The 27,431-nt window shown below is 38.0% G+C and overlaps 1 protein-coding gene across 1 annotated transcript in view; it reads right to left on the reverse strand.

Moving 5' to 3' along the window:
• Positions 1–27,431, reverse strand: part of LOC136871771 (erythroid differentiation-related factor 1) — a 317,742-nt gene that overhangs the window by 164,431 nt on the left and 125,880 nt on the right. The window contains exon 9 of the mRNA XM_067145342.2: positions 16,602–16,710. Coding sequence (XP_067001443.2) covers positions 16,602–16,710 — 109 coding nt within the window. The remainder of the gene's footprint in view (positions 1–16,601; positions 16,711–27,431) is intronic.

The following is a 27,431-nucleotide window of genomic DNA, read 5'->3' on the forward strand; positions in this document are numbered from 1 at the left end:
CCGTAGAGCGATGTATGCGGGAGATAGCAAAATATTGTAGAATATAAGTTCAGAAAGCCATTGGAAATGGATCAATGTTATAAATGTAATCGAGGAATGCATGAATAATACGATCCATGAATCCACTAATCAGATACCCCGTATGATACACTTGAATGAACAACCGAAGAAAAGACCTTGGGATAAAATTATAGGGGAAAACGATGAACCCAAACCCAGGAGCGTCGAAATCAACCAGATGGTGACAGCCAAACTCGTAGAGCACGCAAATAAACGGTTAAAAAGGGTCCAGAATAAGAAGTTCCATCTACCTTTTAAGAGTAATGACAAAGCATTGATTCGAAAAGCACCTAATTCCAATGTATCAGAACGAATATTCGCTAAATTTGTTCATTTGTGTGATGGTCCATACGTAATAAGGAAAGCGTTAGGCAACAACGCATATGTAGTCGAGAACTTAACTGGAACATACAGAAATGTATATAACGCATCTAGTTTAAAATTGCACTATGAAGAAGACCAGAAATAGAATCTATATATTAAAGAAAACGTGTTATTAAGTTTATGTTGGACGTTCTGAAACAAATGGATCGATGAAAGCTCCATTTTTATACAGAAGTAGGAACGAAATAAATATACTGCGAGCAGTACATTTATTTACCTTTTGACGGGGAAGTAAAATGCACCATTTCATTGCCCGATTTGCGTCATGAGCGGGAGTTACATCCATAATACTTGCCATGCATCGCGATAAAAATGACGGAGGTTATATTATGAAAGAGTATATTCCAGAGAGAAAATGCAGATATAACCAGTCAAGTAGGCCATGAGTTAATATTGCGACTTTCGGACCTAAGGAATCCAAATGGTCGTGAGTAAAAGAATCAGATTGTCGTCCCGAGTAAAAAAAGACGACACTTTAAAAAAAATCGTATTGATCATCGGAACGAAACTGTAAGCTAGAATTGGTATTCAAGAAAAGAAGAGGTTGAAAACGGAGAAGAGAACTCCTAATAGTATAATTACGGCGGTATATAAACCATAAATACGAATTAAAAGCATCGGGCGTGAAAGAAGTGAAAGGAAAGAGGAAGACATCGCCCCGTAATAGTTGCCAATACGAACTCATAGCTGAAATCTTAAAAAAATATTTAGAGATCGGCAGGTTATTGTTCACGCTAGCGACAAGCAAGAAATACGTAAAGTACTGCACTAAATATTGCATCTGGACGAGTATTTTACTAGAGAGATAAAATATATTCAAAATTACTTATTTCCTGTCTGGAGAATGCATCTAATACTATCCTTCATTATGTTTCCATCGCATGTAATCGACGGAGATATTATGGCTGAGTAAACCTGAAAAATGGGGTCACAATCCGGTGGGAGCCCTTGCCAGCCGTCATCATCCACACCCGAGGCCAGTCACCAGTAACCAACGATGACGTGAACCGCAACTCGAGTCGGGAGCCAAAGGAGATCCAGAATGAAGACCATCCCAGTCGAATAGCGAAAGCAAGATAAGTCAAGTTCCATACATTTATTTTTCTTAGTTAAATTACTTATATTTGGATGAACGATAGTAAATGATTACTTTAATATATGATTGTAGTATGGTTAATGCTTAATTCTTCAAGATCAAAATTCCATGAATAGTATCATTAAAAAGGAATCCGTATAACTTCTTTAGAATATGGAGTTAGGTAGTCTTTGACATCTCAAATCTACACTCAATGAGTAGGAATGCTTGTTTATTTTATGTGATTCTGAAGATTTATGCCTTTCATTGTGTAATTCAATTCCAGTGCAATGCAGAACGGTATAAGACCGTCTTCTAGATTAATAGAACTCAATTTAACGATAACTTGACACCAAAAGTAAGTAAGTAGAACCTGAAATATTAACACATGCGTTCTTTTGCCGGGATATGTGATTGCTTGTGTTACGGAATACTGCAAACCCATGATGTGTCATGAGATTACGTATACTGCGCCACATGTAAAGCAACGAACGATTTGGTTATAGGGAATCGTTGTTATGATCGATGATTTTAAGAGATTACAGGCTATAATAATGGATATACGGAAGTGTATAAGTAATGAGGAATTGTTACAGATAGAATGCGTATTTGGTGAAATACGACTACATTTGAGCAGTCGGTAATATTTAAGCAACAGGACGCTAATGTTAGGTTATAGTTGGTGTTTTCGTCATGTGAATTAAGTAGTGGTATACGAGATCGGGTAATGTGGCACATGCATACAATTGTAAGAGGTTAATGAACTTACAGGTTACTTGTGGTGTACGGTCATCGAAAATTATATCCTAAAACAAGGCATTTACGATTGAAAATTAACATTTTTTGAAGAATCTCACATAATAAGCAATGCCCAAGTTGATTTCCTGTCAATCGCATGTTTGGAGGGAGGAAACGTCTTCATGACTTAAATGACCACTGCCCGTAAACAGATAAATTTTCGATACCGTTTTCTCTCTTAATTTCGCGGAAAGACGAGTGTTTATGAAGGGAAGTATGGCATTCCTAGATGTTTGACTGGCTTGTTTGCACATGTGTGTTATGGTAGGCTATTCCTACTTATATATATATAAAATTTTTAGGAAGCTATATGACTAAATTAGTTTACCTGGTATAAATAATATTTTATTTTCGGTTTATTTTGAATCGGTATATAGCTGAATGGTAATTTTTGAACCATATTTATGGAACTTACTTATGTTGTTATCGTTTTTTTTTGCTAAGGGTTTTACGTCGCACCGACACAGATAGGTCTTATGGCGACGATGGGATAGGAAAGGCCTAGGAGTTGGAAGGAAGCGGTCGTGGCCTTAGTTAAGGTACAGCCCCAGCATTTGCCTGGTGTGAAAATGGGAAACCACGGAAAACCACTTTCAGGGCTGCCGATAGTGGGATTCGAACCTACTATCTCCCGGATGCAAGCTCACAGCCGCGCGCCTCTACGCGCACGGCCAACTCGCCCGGTGTTGTTATTGTTATTACACGATGTAGACTTGAGAAAACAAAGAAAGCAAAGATAATACACATGAATTTCGTAGGGATATTCAATGAAATTTACATGATACTTCAATAATGTTTAATTGATATTTGAGTGATACTTAAATAATGTTCTTGATATTTCAACACTATTTCAAGGATATCCCAAGGTATTTTAGTCATTACAATGACGTTTCAATGAATTTTAAAGAATATTTCATCACTACTTCAAGGATGAAATGTGAGTACATATTAACTTGTTTGATTTATATATGTGTTTCATTTTCAGGCTAATGTGTTTATGTGTATTATATATGAAATCTAACCCAAAAGAGTACCGTTGCAGTACTTTAATGAGATGTTAAGGTGATTTGCCGTCATGTTGGAAATGATAAATGTTTACGTAGGGAAGTTATGATTTGAGTGGCATGTTAATGTGGATTTATGAATAATTATTCGCTGAGATATGTTTATGGGAATGAATAATGATATATTATGGTAATTAATATTGGTAAATGGAGAGATAGATATGCGGTAAATACGGCGTGTTATTGGCCGATGGTGATGTTTGACATATGCGGCAAAATATTAATATGGTAATGCGAGATATATTGGGTTAGCGGTACACGAATACAATGAAATACATCGCAGATTTCGTATATGGGTTACCGTAAACTGTCTTCATAGGAAATATCCAAGTAGGAAATAAAAGAAGGGAAACTTGTTGTCTTCATAGATAATATATATCAACGTTGTACTGAATATTATTGGAAGTTTGTTGTCGAGAATGAATTTAATTCATAGAACAATCCCATAATTTAAATCTCTACCACAATTAGATAAAATAGGTTACCAAATGCATTCCTACGGAATTCTTGATACCTGATTGAATATTGGTAAACCATAAAACATGTTAGGTACAATTTCTATTTGAACTACGATTATAATTATTCTTTACACGATACCTGCATTTAATTTTAAGGCGTTATTTGAATATTTTAACCAAATGACATGGTCAAGGTGACCAATATTCCTCATTTAATGAACTATATATATATATATTTGAAACAGCCATTTTGAGCTGATATATATATTTGGAACTTACTTGTGATTGCTAACGTTATAACATGTGTTTATGGCAGAACATCAATTTGATAATGATGAAAAAAAGCATTTTAAAAAAAAGAAAGAAACAATAACTGATGGACTCAGATTATGCATAGTTAGTATGGAGATTACTTAGGCTTAGGGACTTAGATTTATTTTTAACCCAAAAATGTTATACTACGTATTCAATAGAAAGAAGATGTACTTTCGATTTATATAACTAAGAGAATTTATCCTTTATTTTTGTGATGCGCATAATTGATGCAAGAAGAATAGTCAAATCAGATCGAAGATAGATTAAATTTAATTTTTCTTTTTTAGAGAGGAGGAAGATAATTGATGTTGATAAATATTATCAGATTTTCTTTTATGATTCTGGAATCATGAAATAAATTATAGATTATCCAATTTAGATGTTATTATTTTATGAGATAGGCTAATATCATTATGATATAAATAATTTTGGATTAATTCATTTAAAAAATATTTTTACTTATTTTCTTTTCTTTTCTTCGAATGATTGGACTTGGAAAACTTGATATTGATTCTGGATGATGAATGGTATCGATAGTAATTTATTGAAAAGGAAATGTGGTGTCTCAGTTGATTTCACGTAAAAATAGTATGGTTCGCAGATGCAATTTAATTATCCCTGAGAGGTGTCGCGTGGCAATTTAAAGATTACCATATCAAATATTGTGATAGGAAAAATGAAGGTTACGACATCGCTAAAATTCTATGATGCGATAACTGTTTATACGATGAGTATTTAAAGCGAACATAGCTACCGACACTTAGCATCAATTTTATTATATGCATTCATCCATTTAATGATCTGTAGGAGTGATGGGTGATCGAGGGGAAAATAGATGGAGAAATTTGTTAGGTCGCCCAATCTGGCGCACATATTAAAAATGGTTGCCCAATATGGTGCAAGAAAGAAACCCCCTCAGGATGGTGCAGTATTTTAGTCATTTCAATGACGTTTCAATGAATTTTAAACAATATTTCATCACTATTTCAAGGATATTCCAAGGTATTTTAGTCATTACAATGACGTTTCAATGAATTTTAAAGAATACTTCATCACTATTTCAAGGATATTCCAAGGCATTTTAGTCATTACAATGACGTTTCAATGAATTTTAAAGAATATTTCATCAATATTTCAAGGATATCCCAAGGTATTTTAGTCATTTCAATGACGTTTCAATGAATTTTATAGAATATTTCATCACTATTTCAAGGATATTCCAAGGTATTTTAGTCATTACAATGACGTTTCAATGAATTTTAAAGAATATTTCATCACAATTTCAAGGATATCCCAAGGTATTTTTGTCATTACAATGACGTTTCAATCAATTTTAAGGAATAATTCAACGTTATTACAATGATATTCAAAGATATGTCAACCATTTCAACGACATCTCGACAATGTTTAGGGGATATTTTAACAAGATTTCAATTAATTAATGATATTTCAAATATATTGAAAAGATATTTAAATGTTATTTTCGACGATATTTTTATAATATTTTAAGAAAATATCAATTGTATTTCAATTTGGAATTGGAATTCCTAAGAATGTAACTGAACATGTAAATGTAATCATACTTCATTCCAAGTACAATGGACTTCAAATAAAATAGGAGATAAGGATTTTAACCGGAATTAGATTATTAGCCGGAGCATATGAGGCAGTAAGGGAAAAGGCACAATACGAATGATGTACCCCCGTTCGGTGCAGTAAGTTTTGTTTTCGCACGCTTAAAACACCTCGGATTCTTCAATTTTCCTATCAGAAGTGGAGGAAGTTTGTCAGATCCATCTGCATTGGTGGCGAGAAGTAGTTTCACAAATTTTACTTTTTTCCCTCCATGGCATGAGTCACCTTTTTCAGCTAATGTTTTATTAGGAAGGAGATTGTAGAACAGGCCGGTCTCATCACAACTGTACATTTTTGGAGGCTAATGATCGCTTACGATACCCGGCAGAACAACTTCTTTCCAATGTTGCACCGTGACGTCGTCCACAGCTTTTGAGTCACCGCAAATTGTTCTCCTTGTGATTCCATGACGATCTTTAAATCCTTGCAACCATCCTGATGAAGCCTTAAAACAGCAGCGATACTCATCATTTTAGCTAAATCTATCACCTTTGCCTTCAGCATGTCGCCACTAATTGGTAGAGCTGCAGCCCGCTTTTGCTGACGGCTGCGCTTTGCTGATTTTCAATCCAGTTTTAAACTCATCCAAGATAGTGTTTCTTTTACTGATGACTGTACACAGCGTGGTATAAGCAATCCCTAACTCGGAAGCAATTTCAGTTTTTGTTTTGTGTGGATTAGCGTTCACTTCTCATATAAGTTTTACTTTTTCATCTAGGGTATAACTTTTTTTCTCTGTTCCTAATGGCTAATCAAAAGCAACTGAATGACAAAATTACTGTTCAACGGTAAACACCAGATACCGGCACTGTGGACATTTTACTTCTCTGTTGTTCTCATTAAAGAAATTCTTACATTTAAACAAATTTACTGTATTTCCTTTCGTTTCCGCACCGAAACTGCCCAGGTCAAAAACGATGAAGGTAGAAGAGGAGCGAGGTAGAGAGCAAAGGGGCCTCGCTCAGTCGGGTTCTGTTAAGCCGCCAGTAAGTAAGGGTCAACAATGTCACTCGGCGAAACTCTGTGTGTTCTGTTTCAGCACCGAAACCCGACCGCTCTACTTCCGCCTACGCCGACAAAGACGAAACTTCGTAAATACAGCAGTTTCTTTTTAAAAAGCACGTGCTCATTACAATTACGCAAAACTCAGTTATATTTCACTGACACTTAGTACGTATAACAGCAAATTACGTATAAACGAATTACGTATGAGTAAGGTTTAATTAACATGCTATTAAGTTATTTTTTGCCGGAAACTAGAGGAAATTACGTACAAATATGAATTACGCAGAACAGAGTTACGTATAAAGCAGGTTCAACTGTAATTATAACTCGAAAACAACGTTCTCTCACCCATGGGCAACTAATGCAGATGTTGTTTGAGTCATCAGTCCATAGACTGGTTTGATGCAGCTCTCCATGCCACCCTATCCTGTGCTAACCTTTTCATTTCTACGTAACTATTGCATCCTACATCTGCTCTAATCTGTTTATCATATTCATACCTTGGTCTACCCCTACCGTTCTTGCCACCTACACTTCCTTCAAAAACCAACTGAACAAGTCCTGGGTGTCTTAAGATGTGTCCTATCATTCTATCTCTTCTTCTCGTCAAATTTAGCCAAATCGATCTCCTCTCACCAATTCGATTCAGTATCTCTTCATTCGTGATTCGATCTATCCATCTCACCTTCAGCATTCTTCTATAACACCACATTTCAAAAGCTTCTATTCTCTTTCTTTCTGAGCTAGTTATCGTCCATGTTTCACTTCCATACAATGCCACGCTCCACACAAAAGTCTTCAAAAACATCTTTCTAATTCCGATATCAATGTTTGAAGTGAGCAAATTTCTTTTCTTAAGAAAGCTCTTCCTTGCTTGTGCTAGTCTGCATTTTATGTCCTCCTTACTTCTGCCATCGTTGGTTATTTTACTACCCAAGTAACAATATTCATCTACTTCCTTTAAGACTTCGTTTCCTAATCTAATATTTCCTATATCACCTGCCTTCGTTCGACTGCACTCCATTACTTTTGTTTTGGACTTATTTATTTTCATCTTGTACTCCTTACCTAAGACTTCATCCATACCATTCAGCAACTTCTCGAGATCTTCTGCAGTCTCAGATAAAATAACAATATCATCGGCAAATCTCAAGGTTTTGATTTCCTCTCCTTGGACTGTGATTCCCTTTCCAAATTTCTCTTTGATTTCCTTTACTGCCTGTTCTATGTAAACACTGAAAAGGAGAGGGGACAAACTGCAGCCTTGCCTCACTCCTTTCTGGATTGCTGCTTCTTTTTCAAAGCCCTCGATTCTTATCACTGCAGACTGATTTTTATACAGGTTGTAGATAATTCTTCGTTCTCGGTATCTGATCCCTATCATCTTCAGAATCATAAATAGCCTGGTCCAATCAACATTATCGAATGCCTTTTCTAGATCTACGAATGCCATGTACGTGGGCTTGTCCTTCTTGATTCGATCCTCTAAGATCAGACGTAAAGTCAGGATTGCTTCACGTGTTCCTACATTTCTTCTGAAGCCAAATTGATCTTCCCCCAACTCAGCTTCAGCTTGTTTTTCCATTCTTCTATAAATAATACGTGTTAAAATTTTGCAGGCATGAGATACTAAACTAATAGTGCGGTAGTTTTCACACCTGTCAGCACCGGCTTTCTTGGGAATAGGTATAACAACATTCTGCCGAAAATCGGATGGGACTTCTCCTGTCTCATACATCTTGCACACTAAATGAAATAACCTTACCCTGCTGGTTTCTCCTAAGGCAGTCAGTAATTCAGAGGGAATATCATCAATTCCAGGTGCCTTGTTCCTATTTAGGTCACTCACAGCTCTGTCAAACTCTGACCTCAAAATTGGGTCTCCCATTTCATCAGCATCAACAGCCTCTTCATGTTCCAGAACGAAATTATCTACATCGTTACCTTGATACAACTGTTGGATATGCTCCTGCCATCTTTCTGCTTTGTCTTCTTTCCCTAGAAGTGGCTTTCCATCTGAGCTCTTAATATTCATGCACCTAGATTTCCTTTCTCCAAAGGTTTCCTTGATTTTCCTGTATGCAGCATCTACCTTTCCCAGGACCATACAGCCTTCAACATCCTTGCACTTCTCCTTCAGCCATTCTTCCTTAGCTACCTTGCACTTTCTATCCACTTGATTCATTAATCGCCTGTATTCTTTTCTGCCCTCTTCATTTCTAGCATTCTTGTATTTTCGTCGTTCATCAATCAGGTCTAGTATCTCCTGAGTTATCCACTGATTCTTAGTTGATCTTTTCTTCCTTCCTAACATTTCTTCAGCAGCCCTACTGACTTCATTTTTCATGACTCTCCACTCTTCCTCTACTGTGTTTCTTTCGGCCTTTTCATTTAGTCCTTGTGCAACATGTTCCTTGAAACGATCCATCACACTCTTTTCTTTCAACTTGTCTAGATCCCATCTTTTTGCATTCTTTCCTTTCTTCAATTTCTTCAACTTCAGATGGCATTTCATGACCAACAAGTTGTGGTCAGAGTCCACGTCTGCTCCTGGGAAAGTTTTGCAATCCAACACCTGGTTTCTGAATCTCTGCCTAATCATAATGAAGTCTATTTGATACCTTCCAGTGTCTCCAGGTCTCGTCCACGTATACAGCCGTCGTTTGTGGTGTTTGAACCAAGTATTGGCGAGGACTAAATTATAGTCAGTGCAGAATTCAACCAGCCGACTTCCTCTTTCGTTCCTTTGTCCCAATCCAAATTCTCCTACTGTGCTACCTTCTCTTCCTTGGCCTACCACTGCGTTCCAGTCTCCCATCACAATTAGATTCTCGTCACCTTTGACATATTGTATTAAAGCTTCTATCTCCTCATATATTCTTTCAATTTCTTCATCATCCGCTGAACTAGTAGGCATATAGACCTGCACTATTGTGGTGGGCATTGGTTTGGTGTCTATCTTGGCGACAATAATTCTTTCACTATGCTGGTCGTAGTAGCTTATCCGCTGCCCTATTTTCTTATTCATTATTAAACCAACTCCTGCATTGCCCCTGTTTGATTTCGTGTTGATAATTCGGTAGTCGCCTGACCAAAAATCCTGTTCTTCCTGCCAACGTACTTCACTTATACCAACTACATCTAAATTTAGCCTATCCATCTCCCTTTTCAGATTCTCTAACCTACCACAACGATTCAAACTCCTAACATTCCACGCTCCGACTCGCAGAATGTCAGTATCCATCTTCCTGATGATCGCCCCCTCTCGTGTAGTCCCCACCCGGAGATCCGAATGGGGGACTAGTTTACCTCCGGAATATTTTACCCGGGAGGAAGCCATCATCAGTACATCTTTCATACAGAGAGAGCTGCATGTCCTCGGGAGGTGGTTACGGCTGTAGTTTCCCGTTGCTTTCAGCCGTGTAGCAGTATCAACACAGCTAAGCCATATTGAGTATTATTACAAGGCCGTATCAGTCAATCATCTAGACTGCCGCCCTTGCAACAACCGAAAGGCTGCTACCCCCCTTTCGATGAACCATTCGTTAGTCTGGTCTCTCAACAGATACCCATCCGATATGGTTGCACCTGCGGCTCGGCTATCTGCATCATTGGGACACGCAAGCCTCCCCACCGCGGTAAGGTCACATGGTTCGCAGAGGAGGCTAATGCAGATATCGAGCTCAAATTATTATTATTATTATTATTATTATTATTATTATTATTATTATTATTATTATTGTATGTAAGGCTGTGAAGTGTTACATCCAGTTAGTATTTGTATTATTAGTACATACCTGCCAACTTCCGAAAAGATAAATTCGGAAGATCCTTAAGCGGAAAATTTTTAACAACACGCGCATGCGTAACAGTCTCGAGACATAATGAAAAACGACGGCAAGAGGGGATTAAAGGTTTTCAATTATTACAAAATGTGTAAGAAAAAGTGAAATGAAACAATGTAGAAGTCACGCTTTTTATTATCATCTTGTAGGCCTATATCATGGTTGCAATATTTTGATACCGTTATGTATAGTATGAGCTAAATGGTTAGCACGTGTTGGCCTTAGGTTCAAGGGGTCTCCATTGGGTCGAGGATTTTAACTTTCCTTGGTTAATTCCAACGGTGTGGGGGCTGTCTGTTTTCCGAATTAAACATTAGAATTCATCTTAGGTAGGGCCGCATTTTCATATGCGCGTGGATCACCTATCACGCAACAAATCGAAAGACCTGCACCTGGCTCGGGAGGCAACGCGCCATTATTGTTCTTATAACAATAATGTATTTACTTAACGAAAAATGTCCCAATACAGTACCCTTATTTAATTATATTGCTTTCCCCCTATATTCTATCTTGCCTACATTTGTAATTTTTTCTGCATCTGTCGTCATTTTCACCCTGCCCCTTGAAAAACGATGCATCGAGGTTTTACCGTATATGTTATGATCACCCCTCAAATTAAATATATGAAGTTACATCTTGACGAGTGCTCATCTGTTTTCACTTAACATTGGTAACACTTTCTGTGATCGTTTAAAACAGGGAAATTAAGTAGAATATGCCTTGCAAAAAGACTGATATCATCATTTCTTAGTAACTCATTACTAACACCAATAAAAATACTAAATCGTTTAGAAATTCGTCACACAATTCCATGAGTTTCAGAACTACCACCAATGTTACACACGCACCCAAACAAAGCCTTTCAGCTGCTACGAAGCACTAGACAGTTACTAAAGTTATTTTATATAAAATCACAGCCTGCTACTTTTCACGGATTTCTTTTCTTCAAAATCGCAGCCTGCTACTTGTTTGGGAACATCTCATAGAATGAAGTAGCAGGTGAGGTCGAACAGGTGACAAAAGCACAGTGATAATCGATAATGTGATTATCGATACGTTTACCGGTCAAATTTCAAACACTGCATCTCGTATTACCAGCTACTATCGAAATTCAAAAAATCCGATTTGACCGCAGAAGGCAAAACCAAGCGCGGATATTCAAAATTCATAAAATGACGTTGTTCATCCATAAAACCGCAAGACACACTCAAAATCCGTACATTTTATGTAAAAACTGAATACTTGGCAGGTATGTTATTACGATACAATCGCGTTGTGTGTGAGGTTATGTCATGAAAGTATTAGTATTATTAATATTTAAGTAGCTGAATGATCGTATTGTGTGTGAGGTTATGTCATGAAACATGCGCTGCATGAATAAACACAGTAGAGGTTTCCACCTATTCAATACTAAGATGTATTTACAATATTTTAAATTATATGGAACTAGTTTTGACCCACCTAGGGGTCATCATCAGCCATATTAAAGCACAAACAACTCTTGGCAAAATCCTAAAACATGTTATTTTAATGGTAAGAATCTTATGGATTTATAATTTATAAAGTTGTACATAGACATTTATATCATTTCCGTTAATGTAAATACCTGTGAATTTTATAATTTATTCTTACCTGTATATATACATTGTAATCAATAATTGTGAAACACACTGTAACTTCCAGAATGGTAACAGGCACGAGAACGATTGAGAATATTCCATACATTATAATCTTTGTATTAGGCACTCTAGAATTTTCACGAAGGTATTGCTTGTAACGTATCTTTCTGGAAGCCTGGCCAGAATATATAAAGAGACGATCTCATACCTGCCAATTTTCAAAACAAGAAATCCGGAAGATTCTAAAGCGGAATTTTTTTAAAAACACGCGTATACGTCGTAAAGTCTTCAGACGTAATGAAAAAAGGACGGCAAGGGGTAGATTATAAACAATACTAATACAAGTCAAATATATGTTATGATCACCCCTGAAATTAAATACACCAAGTTACATCTTGATGAGGGCTCATATGTTTCCACTGAAAACTGGGAACACTGTCCGTGATCGTATAAAACAAGGAAATTAAACAGAATATGCCTTCCTGAAAGACTGATATCATTTCTTAGTTGAATTCATTAGGAACACCACTAAAAATACTAAATCGCCAATAAATTCGTCACACAATTCCATGAGTTTCAGAACTACTGCCAATGTTACACCCACACACAAACAAAGCCTTTCACAGGTGCTACGAAGCACAACACAGTTACTAAAGTTGTTATATATAAATTCACAGCCTGCTACTTCCCACAGATTTCTTTTGACGATGATTATGCTTGTTGTTTAAAGGGGCCTAACATCTAGGTCATCGGCCCCTAATGGTACAAAATGAGACGAAATGGAATGATAAATTAAAAGTCGAAAATCCTCCACTGCCCAGAATTCAAAACATGAGGACGAGGAATGAATGGATAGATACGAGTTTAAAACAATCAGTTGATCCAACCCGCAACGTCCCGAATTCACAGAAATTGACGTGAAACAATAGTATTACTGACCAAGGGACTGCATCTATAGCATAATACTCAATCGATGATGCTTTGAGTCTAAAGGGGTCCAAAATCCAAGTCATCGGCCCTCATAATGGTACTTATCGCTAGGAAAGTAGAACCATGGTATTTGTCATGTTGTGGTACTCATCAAAAGTAGCGTAGACTCGCAGCATTCCACAGAGTATGGTACTACTCACAGGTAATGAAATTTGCACATGGAATACAGACCTATGGTGTTTCGCACATTGCGGCGCCATTCACAGGCAAAGCAAACCGATGGTGTTCATCACAATCGTGCACTATCCCTTGGTGTTCCTCATATAGTGGGTACTAATCATAGGCAAGCCAGAACCATGGTGTCGCTCCTAAGGTGGTACTAATCACAGGTGCTGTAAAAGTTGGCAACCCACTCTGTTGCTACAAATCACAAACCTATTTGGTACCTAACATAGTGGTACTACGCCCAAGTAAAAGCGTCCCATTGTGTTTTCCGCGTGGTGGTACTAATTTTCACTTTACAATGGTGAAAAAAATGAGTGTATCCTTCTTAATCAATACATTATATATTCCATCATTAGACGGAGTAATCAAATTCAAACATGTTTTGACTCATCTGAGCCATCTTCAGTGAAAAAAAAATAGGGTGGGGAGTGAAATAATTTACATAATATAAGCTAAAAAATGCCAAAATACATAACGAAAGAACAAATGAAAAAACAAAAGAGAACCTAGACAGAAACTAAATTAGCACAATATACAATATTTACATCATAGTGTGGAGCAAAAAACAATTCACTGCGACAGAATTCAGTAAAACAGGAGTTAATACAAAAACATAATTGAAACTAAAAACTGTGTTAACCTAAGAAGAAAAGAAATGAAAACAAATGATACAGATGGAAATGAACAATAAGTGCACATAGTGAGGTTGCGGACCACTTAGTTTACAGAATATTGGTTTTGTAACAATACAAAACAGGATGAAATCACTGTTGAAAGTTCAGGCAGAAAATCTATTTTTGTAGAAACCCATCACATCAAATTGGCTAGGAGGGGAGCAGGAGCGGAAAAGTTTGAGAAACCAAGCCGGACATAACGTGCAGGAGAAAAGCTTGTGACAAGGAGAAACACCAATGAAATTTAGAGCTTTAGAACAGCAGCATTCTCAATATCTTCTCAATCTAGCGGTCCCATTCTCGACTATCGTTTCATAATGTTGGCTGGTTGGTTTGCCTAATATAAAAGGTTGGAGGGCCGCGACATAAAATTGAGAAGCTGTGTTAAGGAGATGAGAGATGCATGGTAAACGTATTCAGGTGCAGCAAATGTGGGGCAATCAAATACCTGTCTTGTGATAAGTTTCTGAGGTACAGCCATAGTATACCACCAGTAAGTCACAAAGTTACACAAAAATGATGTAACATAAAACAAGCATCGAAATACAGTAGATGCAAATGCCACAATAGTAAGTGGAAGAGCGAATGAAACACACGTCAAACACGAGAGATAAGTGCACACTGACACAAGAAATGGCATGGCGTGGTGGCGAGAGTGGTAGGTGGGCTGAGCATCAGAGTCTTTGACCCGAGCGAGCTACGAGCGCAAGAATTTGTTACATTTTTGACAGCTGCTGCGCGAGCGGAAGACCTTAACCGATTTGAACCATTCTTTTTTCTAAATCATTATTGGTTTGAGTAAGAGTCGACTAGAGCTATTACATTTAAATACTGACAAGATAAGCAAGGTAGAAAATTATCGTAAAAATATACATTTTTCCCAAATTTCGGCAAACTTTAGAGGACGTGCGCGACCAGAAGAAATGAACCTATTTTGTTTCTTTTTTTTACCCCATTTTATTCTCCCCAATTCACAACTTCTCCGCGGTATTATGACTTGGAAAAAAGATTTCGAGTTTTTTCGGCCCACCCTAGGGAGATGTGGGAAATACGTCTGCCAAGAATGTAAGAAACCTGGTGTGGAATAGAATATGAAATGTAAAGACATGTGAAAGTTTACTATACCCCTTTATTAACGTATGCATCAGAGACTTGGACACTGATAGCAAAAGATGAGAGTAATACTCAGGCCAGTGATATGAAGATCCTGGGGAGTATGGTAGGAAAGACAAGGAGAGACAGAGTAAGAAATGTTAAGGTAAAAAAGAGATAGGGGTAGAAAAACTGAGTGATAGGATGGAGAAGAATAAATTGAGATGGTTTGAACATGTTATGAGGATGGAGGAGAGAAGGATACCAAAACAAGTGTTAGAGGCTAAGATAGAAGGAATGAGGGCAAGAGAGAGGCCCAGAGCAAGATGAATAGACCCTGTCAAGAACAGTATAAGAAAAAAAAAGACTGGACTGGAATACAGTTATTGAAGAGGAGTAGTGGAAGCAGAGACGACTGTGGAGAAGTGCCATCAACACCCTGTCTTGGCAGGAGAAGGACAAGGTGAAATGAAAACGATGATGAGTGTGTTTGCACCAAATTCTGCCTCAAGTTTTGGAAAAGAGATTCACAATGTTTCGAATACTGTAGACAGGAAGTTCCCAACAGTTAAGTTTCAACCAAAAGCAAGAAAGATTTGACATTTACAGAGACCTCAAAGAAAAAAAACTGTCAATAACCCAGCACTTCTTTCCAATGGCATTAAGGGTGATGCAACCTAGGTTTATGCCTATGACCTGGAAACCAAACATCAATCCATGGAGAAGTTTGGGGTACCATGAGCAAAGGAAGTGAGGCAAGTCAAAAACACCACCAAGTATATGTGGATTTGTATTTTTTGGATCAGAAAGGAATTCTTTATAAGCTTTCTACATTGAAGTTTCATAACACCTATGGGAGGATGCAAGAAGGAAGCAACCTAATTAGTGGTAAAACAACATAATACACCTCTACACACAGTTCTACTCACTCGATGGTTTTTGGTCAAGAACATAACCCTAGTACGAAATCCTCTCTATTCGCCAGACCTTGCACCCTGCGACTTCCTTCTGTTCCCAAAAACGAAAATGCAGCTGAATAGGCAAATATTTCAGGTGGTGGAGGAAACTCAAACTGAATCACAATTTGCTTTAAACATGCTGCAAAAATAATGACTTCTTGGAATGCTTCTGATTATGGCACCACCACTGCAATTGATATCTAGCCTCAAAAAGGAACTACTTTGTAGGTATGCATTGAACTATTTATGAGATCAGTCCAGGAATGTACTGACTTGACCTCGTAAAAAATCAGAATCCTCTCTCAAGTAATAAATGTCAAACAGATAATCTTAAAAGCTACATGTCATCTGATCACTTCTGTGTCACTATGAAATTCCAGAATGAAGTTTCTAAAGCTGTGAGTCCACTCAGACTGGTATGCACTCATCTCTGACAAAATAGAACAGAAGAGAGTATAGTTACCTGAGGATACTTCTCTTCTGGCAGTAGCTCAATGCAGTTTTCCAGCAACATCTGAATAGTGCCTTGTTGACGCTGGCCATCCTGAGAATGTTTCATGTTTCTGGCAACCCTAAAAATCAATACAAGACTTTATGGCACATCTGAAAATTTGCATTATGGAAGTTAGCGTGACAGAAGTGTAACCCTAGCAACCATGCAGGCTAAGTCTTATGGCTTGTGGTCAATTGTTCACCTAGCTTTTTCTTTAAAATTTTCAAATAGCTTGGAAATTTATCATACATTTACCTTCATAATTTATTCCAGTCCTTTATTCCTCATCCCATAAATAAATATTTGCCCCTGGCACCATATACTAACAGTTGACGACACTGACGTTAAAGTAAACATATTTAACGAATATCTGACAGCGCTCTATGATCGACACGCCCCGCCGAAAACAGTACGGGTAACGCGAGCCCCAGCACCGTGGCTAAACTTAGAGCTAAAGGAGTTAATGGCAAGACGAGATGCCGCACATAGAAAGTTTAAGCGACAACCGACACAAGGCAATTTTGACGCATTTAAACGGCTACGAAATAAAACATCGCAGTCAGTACGCAACGCTAGAATTAGACATGCACATACCCTGCTAAATAAAAATACTAGACCTGCTATGGCTTGGAAAGAACTAAGACACATGGGAATAGGTAAACAAAGAGACGACCATCCTATTGACGTATCCCTCGACTCCCTCAATACATATTTTACCACTCCCGGACATACCATTGACAGAGAAAGGAAACATAGAACACTATACAGCAATTACAACTCCCCTGCACCTGACAGAGAAAAATTCTACTTTTCACATGTGACACCCTCGCAAGTTAAACAAGCCATATTTAGAATAAAATCTAAGTCCAAAGGGATAGACAACATAGAAATAGAACTTATTAAGACAATAATTGACATAATTTTACCTACTATAACTCACATATTTAACCACTCACTAATGACTGGCACGTATCCCTCCTTATGGAAATCTGCCGTTGTCGTCCCGCTCGCTAAAAAATCACCGCCTGAAGACGTAACTGACTATAGACCTGTGAGCATATTATCGGTCCTTTCAAAAGCCCTAGAATTCATTGTACACCAACAAGTCTCCAACTACTTGCAAATACACGATATTCTTGACGAACACCAGTCTGGTTTTCGACATAACCACAGCACTACTACTGCACTACTTAAGGTTACAGACGACATTCGCAATGCGATGGACAAAAGACAAGTTACCATACTAGCTCTTCTTGATTTCTCTAAAGCTTTCGACTCTGTTGACATAGACATACTACTTTCCAAACTATTTAAACTCCAGTTCTCGACAAACAGTCTTCAGTGGATGAATTCATACCTCCGTGGTCGTCTGCAGTGTGTAAGAAACAACAACAATGAATATTCATCCTGGCGATCCGTAGAGGTTGGTGTTCCACAGGGGTCTGTCCTAGGACCGCTTCTATTTTCTGTCTATATAAATGATATTATGTCGTCGGTAAACAGCTGCAGACACCACATGTACGCTGACGATATACAATTATACTTGCACTGTGAACCGGAAAGACTAACCGACGAAATTAAAAATTTCAATAGAGACTTACAAGAAATCTGTAACTGGACTGACATGCATGGACTTAGATTAAATAACGTAAAATCTCAAGCTATAATAATTTCACATCCTCGGCTTTGTTCAAAAACTATAAGCAAATTCACTTTACCAAAACTTTACCTACAAAATTCACCCATTAATTTCAGTGAATCTGTCAAAGATCTCGGCGTTATGATAGACGAACATCTTTCTTGGAAGCAGCAGGTTACCAGCATCTCCAGGAAAGTATTTGCGACACTCAACACACTTAGAAGATTCCGCAACATATTTTCTCGAATATTAAAAGAACGCCTTATTTGCACTCTGGTATTGCCTCACTTCGACTACTGTGACGCCGTGTACAACGACCTGACTACTACTCTTAACGACAAACTACAACGCGCGCAAAATGCCTGTGTTCGCTATATATGTGACCTACGTTACTTTGACCATGTTACACCTGCCTACGATGAACTCGGTTGGCTAAAACTCAAACAGCGCCGTAATCTTCATGCTTTATGCCTTCTTCGTCGAATACTCTCCTCATGCTCACCTCCCTACTTGTACAGTCAATTTCACCACCTCTCATCCAATCACAGTTTTGGAACACGGTCAAAATCTGATACACTCTTATCTATTCCACCTCACCGCACCACACGATACACAAACTCATTTGTTATTTCTTCGGCATGACAATGGAATGCACTGCCCATCTCTGTCAGAGGAGCTTCGCCTGCTAGTTTTAGGCAACTTTGTCACTGCTACCTACTAAGCAATGCTATGGAGATATTGTAGATTTAGCCTCCCTCAAACTAGAGACTTTATATAATCCCACTGTTATTACCAAGGATAATAGAAATTAGCTAATCATGTCATAATTGTGTAAATAATCATCATCATCATCATCATCTTCATCATTCTCCTATTTTTTTCCTTTTTTAATCATAATATTGTATTGTTTAGTAGTTGCAAGATGTTTCAATTGTAAGTGTACTTATTTCAATTTTGCACATGTAAAAACTGTCTTTTCTGGTTAGATGGAAGAGAGGGCCTAATGGCCTTAATCTTGCCAGACAAAATAAATCTATTGTATTGTATTGTAAATACTATCATGACCATGTGAAGAGATCTGTAACCCTTCTTAACAACCTCGTTAATATGGTTACCCCAGTGAGTACAACTTGACTTTTCATCTCGTTTAACATCATACCACTGTTAGCTGTCCATCTCGCAACATTGTCTAGGATCCCCTGCAGTCGCTCACAATCCTGTAACTCATTCACTACTCTGTACGGTATAACACCATACGCAAATAGCCTGATCTGTGATTTTGGTTCTTTATTCGTATTTATATATATATATAAGAAAACCAAGTTCCAATAATACTGTCCTGAGGGACCCCCTTCTTAACACATCGCGGTTGCGACTCATGTTTGGCTGGACGAACGTTGCGGATGGGTCCCAAGTTAACTCATCTTCATGAGACTTGTACATTCAGTGACATCTCTTGAGAGTTCTGAAACTAGCTGGGGGTCAAGATTGATAGAATCCCATTCCTGAAGGTTTTGTTCATTCCATGCTACATTTATTCTTTGTTCTTCTGCTTTATACTTAATTTTCTTAGTTTTTTGACCTCATGTTTATATATAGTTCAATGAGCCATGTGGTGGGTAAGATGCACTTCCCAGACTGACCGTATGTTAATATCAGGAAGAAATATTTAATAAACCGTAACAGCAGATAATTATTCGGAATGCCAAAGTAACATTGAAGAACATGAGTTTGATATTGAAAGCTCTTCTCATGAAAATGTGAATAGTGAAGGTGAGTATATAGAACCTTCAAAACAACGTGAAATCTGTATAAGTTGCTATATGCCTCTTGACCTAGGTCATTGCTACACGACTTATCACACCAGAAAAGATTATTAGGACTCCTTCAGAAAGGTTCCAGTAAATCTTATCACAACAGTACAACGTAAGGGAAGCCAGGCTCATTTGATTCTATGCATGCGCTTTTGCATTAAGCTCTCAGGAACTGGCTGGGCACAGGGGATAGGCAGTGTGAGGAGCATCTTATCAGTAATGTGTTAATCATTATAGCATCATTTTTGCTAGGGGCTTTACGTCGCACCGACACAGATAGGTCTTATGGCAACAATGGGATAGGAAAGGCCTAGAGTTGGAAGGAAGCAGCCGTGGCCTTAAGGTACAGCCCCAGCATTTGCCTGGTGTGAAAATGGGAAACCACGGAAAACCATCTTCAGGGCTGCCGATAGTGGGATTCGAACCTACTATAGCATCATTAACACTTCATCTACTCCAATTCTCTGAATTCTATTTTCTAGAAATTTGGCCACCCATTCAACCATTATCTTGTCTACTCCAATAGCTCTCATTTCTGTAGGTTATCTCCCATGATCTACCCTATCAAAAGCCTTGGATAGGTCAATAGAGATATAGGCTATTTGCCCTCCTGAGTCTAAAATAACCGTTGGTACATCCCCAACATTTACCTGATATGAAAATGGAAAGCCATGGAAAACCAGAATCAGGGCTGCCAACTGTGGGATTCAAACCCACCATCTCCTGAATGCAAGCTCACCGCTACACGCACGGCCACGCATCTCTCTAGGTTACTTGAATTGACTCCTATTTGCTTCTTTTCAATACTTATATTATCCCATTAGGTTCCTCTTCTCCTCTTTTGTTTGTCCTGTGTTCTACCACCTGCATTTTTCTTTACCTCAGGCTTCTTCCCTTTTCCTGCATTTGTCCTCAATTTTCTTATTGTACACTTCACACATCGAGACTGAAGATCTATCAATATGATCGTTGATGCCCACCCTCCTGATGAACCTGGTAAGCAGAAACGAACTCGTCAGGTGTTGAGAAGAATGGGATTGATGAGGAGAGAGCCTACCCATCTGTTTGAAGATGTGGAGATTGTCCAGATTGTTCTTTTTCCTCTGTCTGTGCTCCCTCTTCCCACACTGACCTGTCAATATGTTGATACTATTTTGTGATCCTTTCCATGTTCCTATCTCTCTATATGTAACTTGATTTCACACTTGTTTCCTTTTTTCTAGTACTTATTTTAGGAAAAATATACCTTTTGCAAGCCATCCAGTTAGCAATTTGACACTTCAAGAAGTGTACAGAGTTCGTTTGCTTTAACTCTGTTGGTTCCTCATGTGGAGAGAGATACGAACATGAAAAGGAACACAACAGCAGGTCAGTGTGGGAAAAAACACCATCATTGCAGGAACATCCACGTATTGTGTCCCAGAAAGCTTACTCTGTTTAAAGAAGTGAAGAAAAATGTGATTTTTTAATGACTTTTCACATTCCGGTGCCCTAAAGAAGTCATCTTCTGATACCAGTAGATATATAACCTAAGGTTGAAATTCAATTTGATATATTCTTGTAAGCTCTTTAGTTTAAGCCAATGAAGGAGTTATCGCAAGTTGCAATCACTGTTGCAAGCAATTTTTTTTTTTTTTTTTTTTTAAATAAATGGACTGACATACAGATTATAATACACAGAACATATGTGATATCAATTGCATTGTAAGTTACAGTCTTTTGATGTTTCTCTCACAAGTTACCACACACTTACAACATATAATTCCAGTCTATTTAGATATTATAAGCATGTTTTCACGAGTTAATTCAGAATATATGAGGCCGCGCCGAGTAGCTCAGCTGAACTCAAGTAGGCAAGTTTGATCCTGGCTCAGTCCTGGAATATATGAAGGGGGTTCAAATGCATCAGCCTCATGTTGATAGATATATGGGCAGGTAAAATTACTCCTTTATTTCCTTTGGATTCTAAATACACTAAACTATTTCTCCAAATAGTCGCTACCATTATTAAGGCACCACATTATTTTATGCCTGCATCATAGAATGACGACACCTATGATGAAAGCCACCCAAAGCAAAGAGTGACAAAATTGTGTAGCGTCTGTCCTCACAAACTTTTGCTCAACCACACACCCCAAATCATCTGTGATAATAGACGATCAGGACTTCTGCAGGGTATCATGTACATCTTGACGACCTTCATTGAACATTCAAACCCATTTACTTCCGATTCCACCCATCTCTACACTTTCATCATACACCTTACATACTTCATTTCAAGTGGGATCTGCCTTGTATATTTTGGCTATCTCTGCTTCAGGATTGAAAAAGGTTCCTCTTCTGCTTTCTTTATTATATTTTATTCAGAGATTTTCTGGAATTTTATCTTTTCTTCTGTAATTACTGCTTTATAATGTTTCCTTCTTTTGGAGTATTTTGCTTGTGTTTCCTGTGTTTGGAATTCCATGACTTTTAAAAGGACATGTAATGTTTCTTTTCTTGTTTTGTAACAGATATGGTTGAGCCTTTCTTTCTATTGATACTTTGTGGTATTGACGTTTCCTTCGTTATATTTTCTATATATTGAAGGGATCCATGTTAAATTATCATGATGTATTTCGTTCAGAACATTTGTCACCGTTACAGAATAAGCCTCCAATTTATCCTGGTCCATTTTTTGCAATGGTGGTTTCTTGTGATTGGTTCTGATTAATGGACCTAAGTTTCCTGTTAGAATAATTTTGGGTGTTAAATGTTTCCTTATTGCTATCTCTTAGTACCCATGGTCTCACTTCTTTTGGACCTATCCTATTATTGAATATATGATCAATAGTGTTGCTTATTAAGAGATGTATTAAAACCTTTTCAATACCAAAGCTTGGGAAAACAGTTTCACAATTAGATCAAAATATCATGTTGTTTGAGTCATCAGTCCATAGCTCAGTGCTTTCCAAACTTTTTCTCATGGCGACACCCTATTAGCACACACAACTCGACATGACACCCATTTAATTATTTTAATTATAAATAGAGACTGTTTTAACAAAGGAGATTCATTTTAAAGAAATTTACATTTTTCACAGTATATATATGATTTTCCAAGTATAATAGGCTATATTAAACACCTTTCTCACAGATACAAAACTTGCACCTTGATGTTCCAATTCAATGGAAGTTTGAAGTGTGCCACTCAGTTCACATTTGTTCCTTGTGTGTGTCCTATTTGTTGATAGTACCAGTTTACACAATTTGAACACTATCTTCTTAACCCTTTACTGCATTAATTTCCATTTGGTGACAAAAATTTCCAGCTTTAAGGTACAACTTGTCTTAGATTTACCAACAATTCTTAAGTAGGGCTAATACCTTAACACTCGTATGTGATGTGGTTTGCCATATTGGAATATACATACAATTTTTTTGCTAAGCTTTTAACATTTAAATTTAAGAATTTCATTTTTAAGTCCATATTGAACCGAGAATAATACATAAGTAAAATTTGTATTGAAAAAGTGGATTTTTAAATTTTACTTATCTATTAAGCTTTTAACATTCAAAGACCGATCATTACTGCCTACTGGCCATGGGTGCGTATTGCAGGGCGTAAATATACTTCCACAACTGTAGGTCGCTAATGTCTTTGAGGATGTGTCAGAGGTACTCCTGAAGCCTGTGGTATTATGATGGGAGGGCCTATGGAAAATAAACGGTGGTTGGTACGCGTGGATGTTTACGAGGTGCAAGTAGTACCGTTGGCTGTAGGTCTGTTCTTCTGAATACATATCAATACGGAAAAAACATGGAGTTCTTAACTTATGATTGTATAACATATCAAAGCCTGGAGCTGGTCAATGATAATTATGATTAATGACTAATGGAAACGCATAAGAACAAAGTACCAACTCTGGAAATATTCATCAAAAACAAGAAACAGGGAAGAAAGAAAGGAATGTACACAAAGCATAAACCTATTAAGAGGTTTGGAGGGGAGGGGCAGGTGAGTGTGGTAGAAAAGAGCAGTATAAAGTAAGTCTGTACATCTCTACATTTTTGTCATAGTCCATGTAATGGAATAGGGTACTCCATTATTTTTTGCTATGGGTTTAGCATCACTCCAACATGATGATAGGGCTAAGACTGGGAAGGATGCAACTGTGGCCTTATTTAAGAAAGAGCCCCAGCATAGAAAATGTAAAACCACAGCATTGCCTACGGTGGGGGTCAAACTCACCACCTCCCAAATACAAGCTCACAACTAAACAGCCTTTACCACTCAGTAAAGTGTAGTTTTAGGGTGAGTGCTGATAATATGATCATAGCCATGGAACTTCTAGCTCTGCATGGAATATAAACCATAGGAAAATGACTTTTCATTTCAAAAATTCCATATGTATAACCAGTATTCAAACCGCAACTGCCTTGGTGAGAAGCCAGTCAATGTACTGCGACATATCATATATATACCCCATGAATATCATGTGCAATACTGCATAACACTGTGGGCTCATTGAAAGAGGGATGGCTTGGTGTAGGAGGAAGTTACATAACGGAAGCTTTCTGGACCGCGCAAAGTTGGAGACCGGCCGGTATCTTGCCTAGCAACAGCGTTCAGTTTGAATATTTCCGATAAGTTCGCTGGGAATGTCACGAGATCACTTGTGTGCGGTACATTTGAAAGAGACCAATCACGAGTTTGGACACAGGATTTCTGGCAGTAGGGATCCCCAGAACAAATGAATCCAGGCCTACCAACTTCGATTTCTGCAGTGCTGGACCATCATCATTTTACGTATGAAAGTTATCAAGCCACACTCCATGGTTTTGATATGTCCATGGAGTTAATTATAAATTTACAACTACCTGTATGCAGGAATATTGATTCATTTTGATTCCAGTAAAGAAATGACATACAGGGTTTCCATAAAAGAACTCTGGGGTTTTGAGGCAAAATATTGTAATGAAGTAAAAAACTTATATTAATGTTTAATACATGGTTGGAAAGGTTGCATTTTCAAGTTTTTTTAAACAATTTAATAAAGTTCAATATGAGCCCCTTTAGTGGCACGGCACACAACATAACGGTATTCCACCTCTTCCCATGTGCTGGCCAGCATGTCTGGGGGGGACGGTTGCCACACAATTGATTATTCGTTCCCTGAGATGGCCAACATCACAAATTTTCTCCGCATACACAAGATTCTTGATATGCCCCCATAAGAAAAAGTCCAACGGAGTCATATCAGGGCTCCTTGGAGGCCATGGAATAGGTCCTTCCCTTCCAATCCATCTGTTGCCGAGTCGAGCGTCAAGTGCCTCACGCACACGCAAACTGAAGTGTGGCGGTGCCCCATCTTGTTGGAAGTAGACTAAACCCTTCTCCGCCTCAATGTCATCTAACTGAGGGAAAACATATTCTTCTAACATGTCACAATAGACATCACCATTGATATTTTTTTCAACAAAAATGAGGGGGCCTATTACTCTATCATGCATAAGACCATACCAAACATTCACTTTTGGCGTGTCACGTTCATACTCTACGAACTCATGGGGCGGTTCTGATCCCCAAATTCTGCAATTATGTCTGTTTACAGACCCGTTTACATGAAAAGTCGCTTCATCACTAAAACCAACATTTTTTTTAAAAATTGTTATTTTCATAGATTCCGTTTAGCATAGAAACAGAAAAGTCAAATATCTTAATCTTGTCTTTTGGTTTAATGTGGTGTAACAGTTGAAGTTTGTAAGCAGTTAAACAAAGTCTATTATGAACTAACCTACGAACTGTTGATCTTGGTAACCCCAGCTCCAGACTGCGTCTTGTCAATGATTTCTTAGGGCTTCGAAGGCATGAAGCTCAGATTCTGTCCACATTCTCTTGTGACACACACGACCTACCCGGCAACTTTTGTTTTAAAACACTTCCTGTTTGTTTGCAAGCACTTAACCATTGGCGAATGGTTTTATCCGTAGGCAGGTCAACACCATAATTACGTGAAAAGTTTCCTTGTACCGTAACAATAGAATGAGTTCCTATTAGCCAAGTAACACATTGAGCCTTTTGTTGCGGCATCGCCATAGTGCGGCAATCCAGACAGCACTGACTAGCGCCACGTTGTTTCAAGGTCAACGCCCCGCAGCGCTGCCAACTGTTGATGAAAACATTCCCAATTGGTATGAGTAAAACTTGATGAGCTACTCGTTTCAGAGAAATTAACTACATTCTGCTATCTTCTACAGTTATTAAGATATGAATTTTTAAAACCATGAGTTCTTTTATGGAAACCCTGTATTTTAACGGATCAGCGCTTTGTCCGCAGTAGGCGGTTGGATAGTCGAGACAGTGTATCGTAGGAGTTCCCCACATTTGATAGAAGCCAGGAAGTCTTGAGTAGAGGGTGTAGCAAGGGACGCGTCCTCAGTCACGCTCTGCTTCTGATTCTCTGTTGTGCTGGTAAGCAGTCGATGCGCCAGTGACATCTTGTGCTTTTTACTTTTACAAGTGACGTTTTATTGAAGCGAGGCATAAAGAACTATGTATCGCTAATTGTGAGGCTTATTTTCAGACTGATTAACATGCACTATCCCCGTGCAAGTGAAAAGTACGAGTTATGAAGCAATTAACTCTGCTATGCGTGTTACATAATGGTAACGCCCAAGTGCGGGATTGGCACGGGAACAATTAACTGTGAAGGACGGTATATATTATCGATATTACAAAGCCCGTGGATTTAGTTTGCATTCGTGCGATACATAAACTATAATCGGTTTGCGTATCGTGATTGCAAGTAGGTTTCGTTACTTACTGCTCGATATATAGCTATGCCTGGGACTCGAACCCTGAACTAACAGTGTGAAAGGTAATATTCCATATACCGGCTGTTACTTAAAAGCAGCCATTCTTTTAGGCATATGCATAAGTATACGTGTAATTTGAGTGGAGAAGAGATCATAAAATTTTCATTATGGGAACACCACATTTCAAAGATGATGATGGCAGCAACCATGACCAGCAGTGTGTTTTCTAATGTCATGCAGTGTGTTGCATTGATGGCTTAGACGATGGGACGTAGCAGTCTGGTGACCGTTATGAAAGCAGAGACCGGCACAAGTTCAAGATGTCTAAAGTTATAAGCATGACTTAGATACAAGAATTAGCCTAGTTCGATCCTTTGTAAATATTAATATTAAATGTCAGCCTTTTAGGGCTGAGCTGTGTTTTAATTTAAAGTAATGTAATGATTGGTTCCAGGGGATTTGCATGTTTGAGCCCTTGGTTTTTCTTTTCTGGCATTTCCTTTTTATTAGATGGGAAAGAGGGAATTTATTAGGTATAGTTAGGAGTGT

Source organism: Anabrus simplex, chromosome 4 (assembly GCF_040414725.1).
Source record: "Anabrus simplex isolate iqAnaSimp1 chromosome 4, ASM4041472v1, whole genome shotgun sequence".
NCBI lineage: Eukaryota > Metazoa > Arthropoda > Insecta > Orthoptera > Tettigoniidae > Anabrus > Anabrus simplex.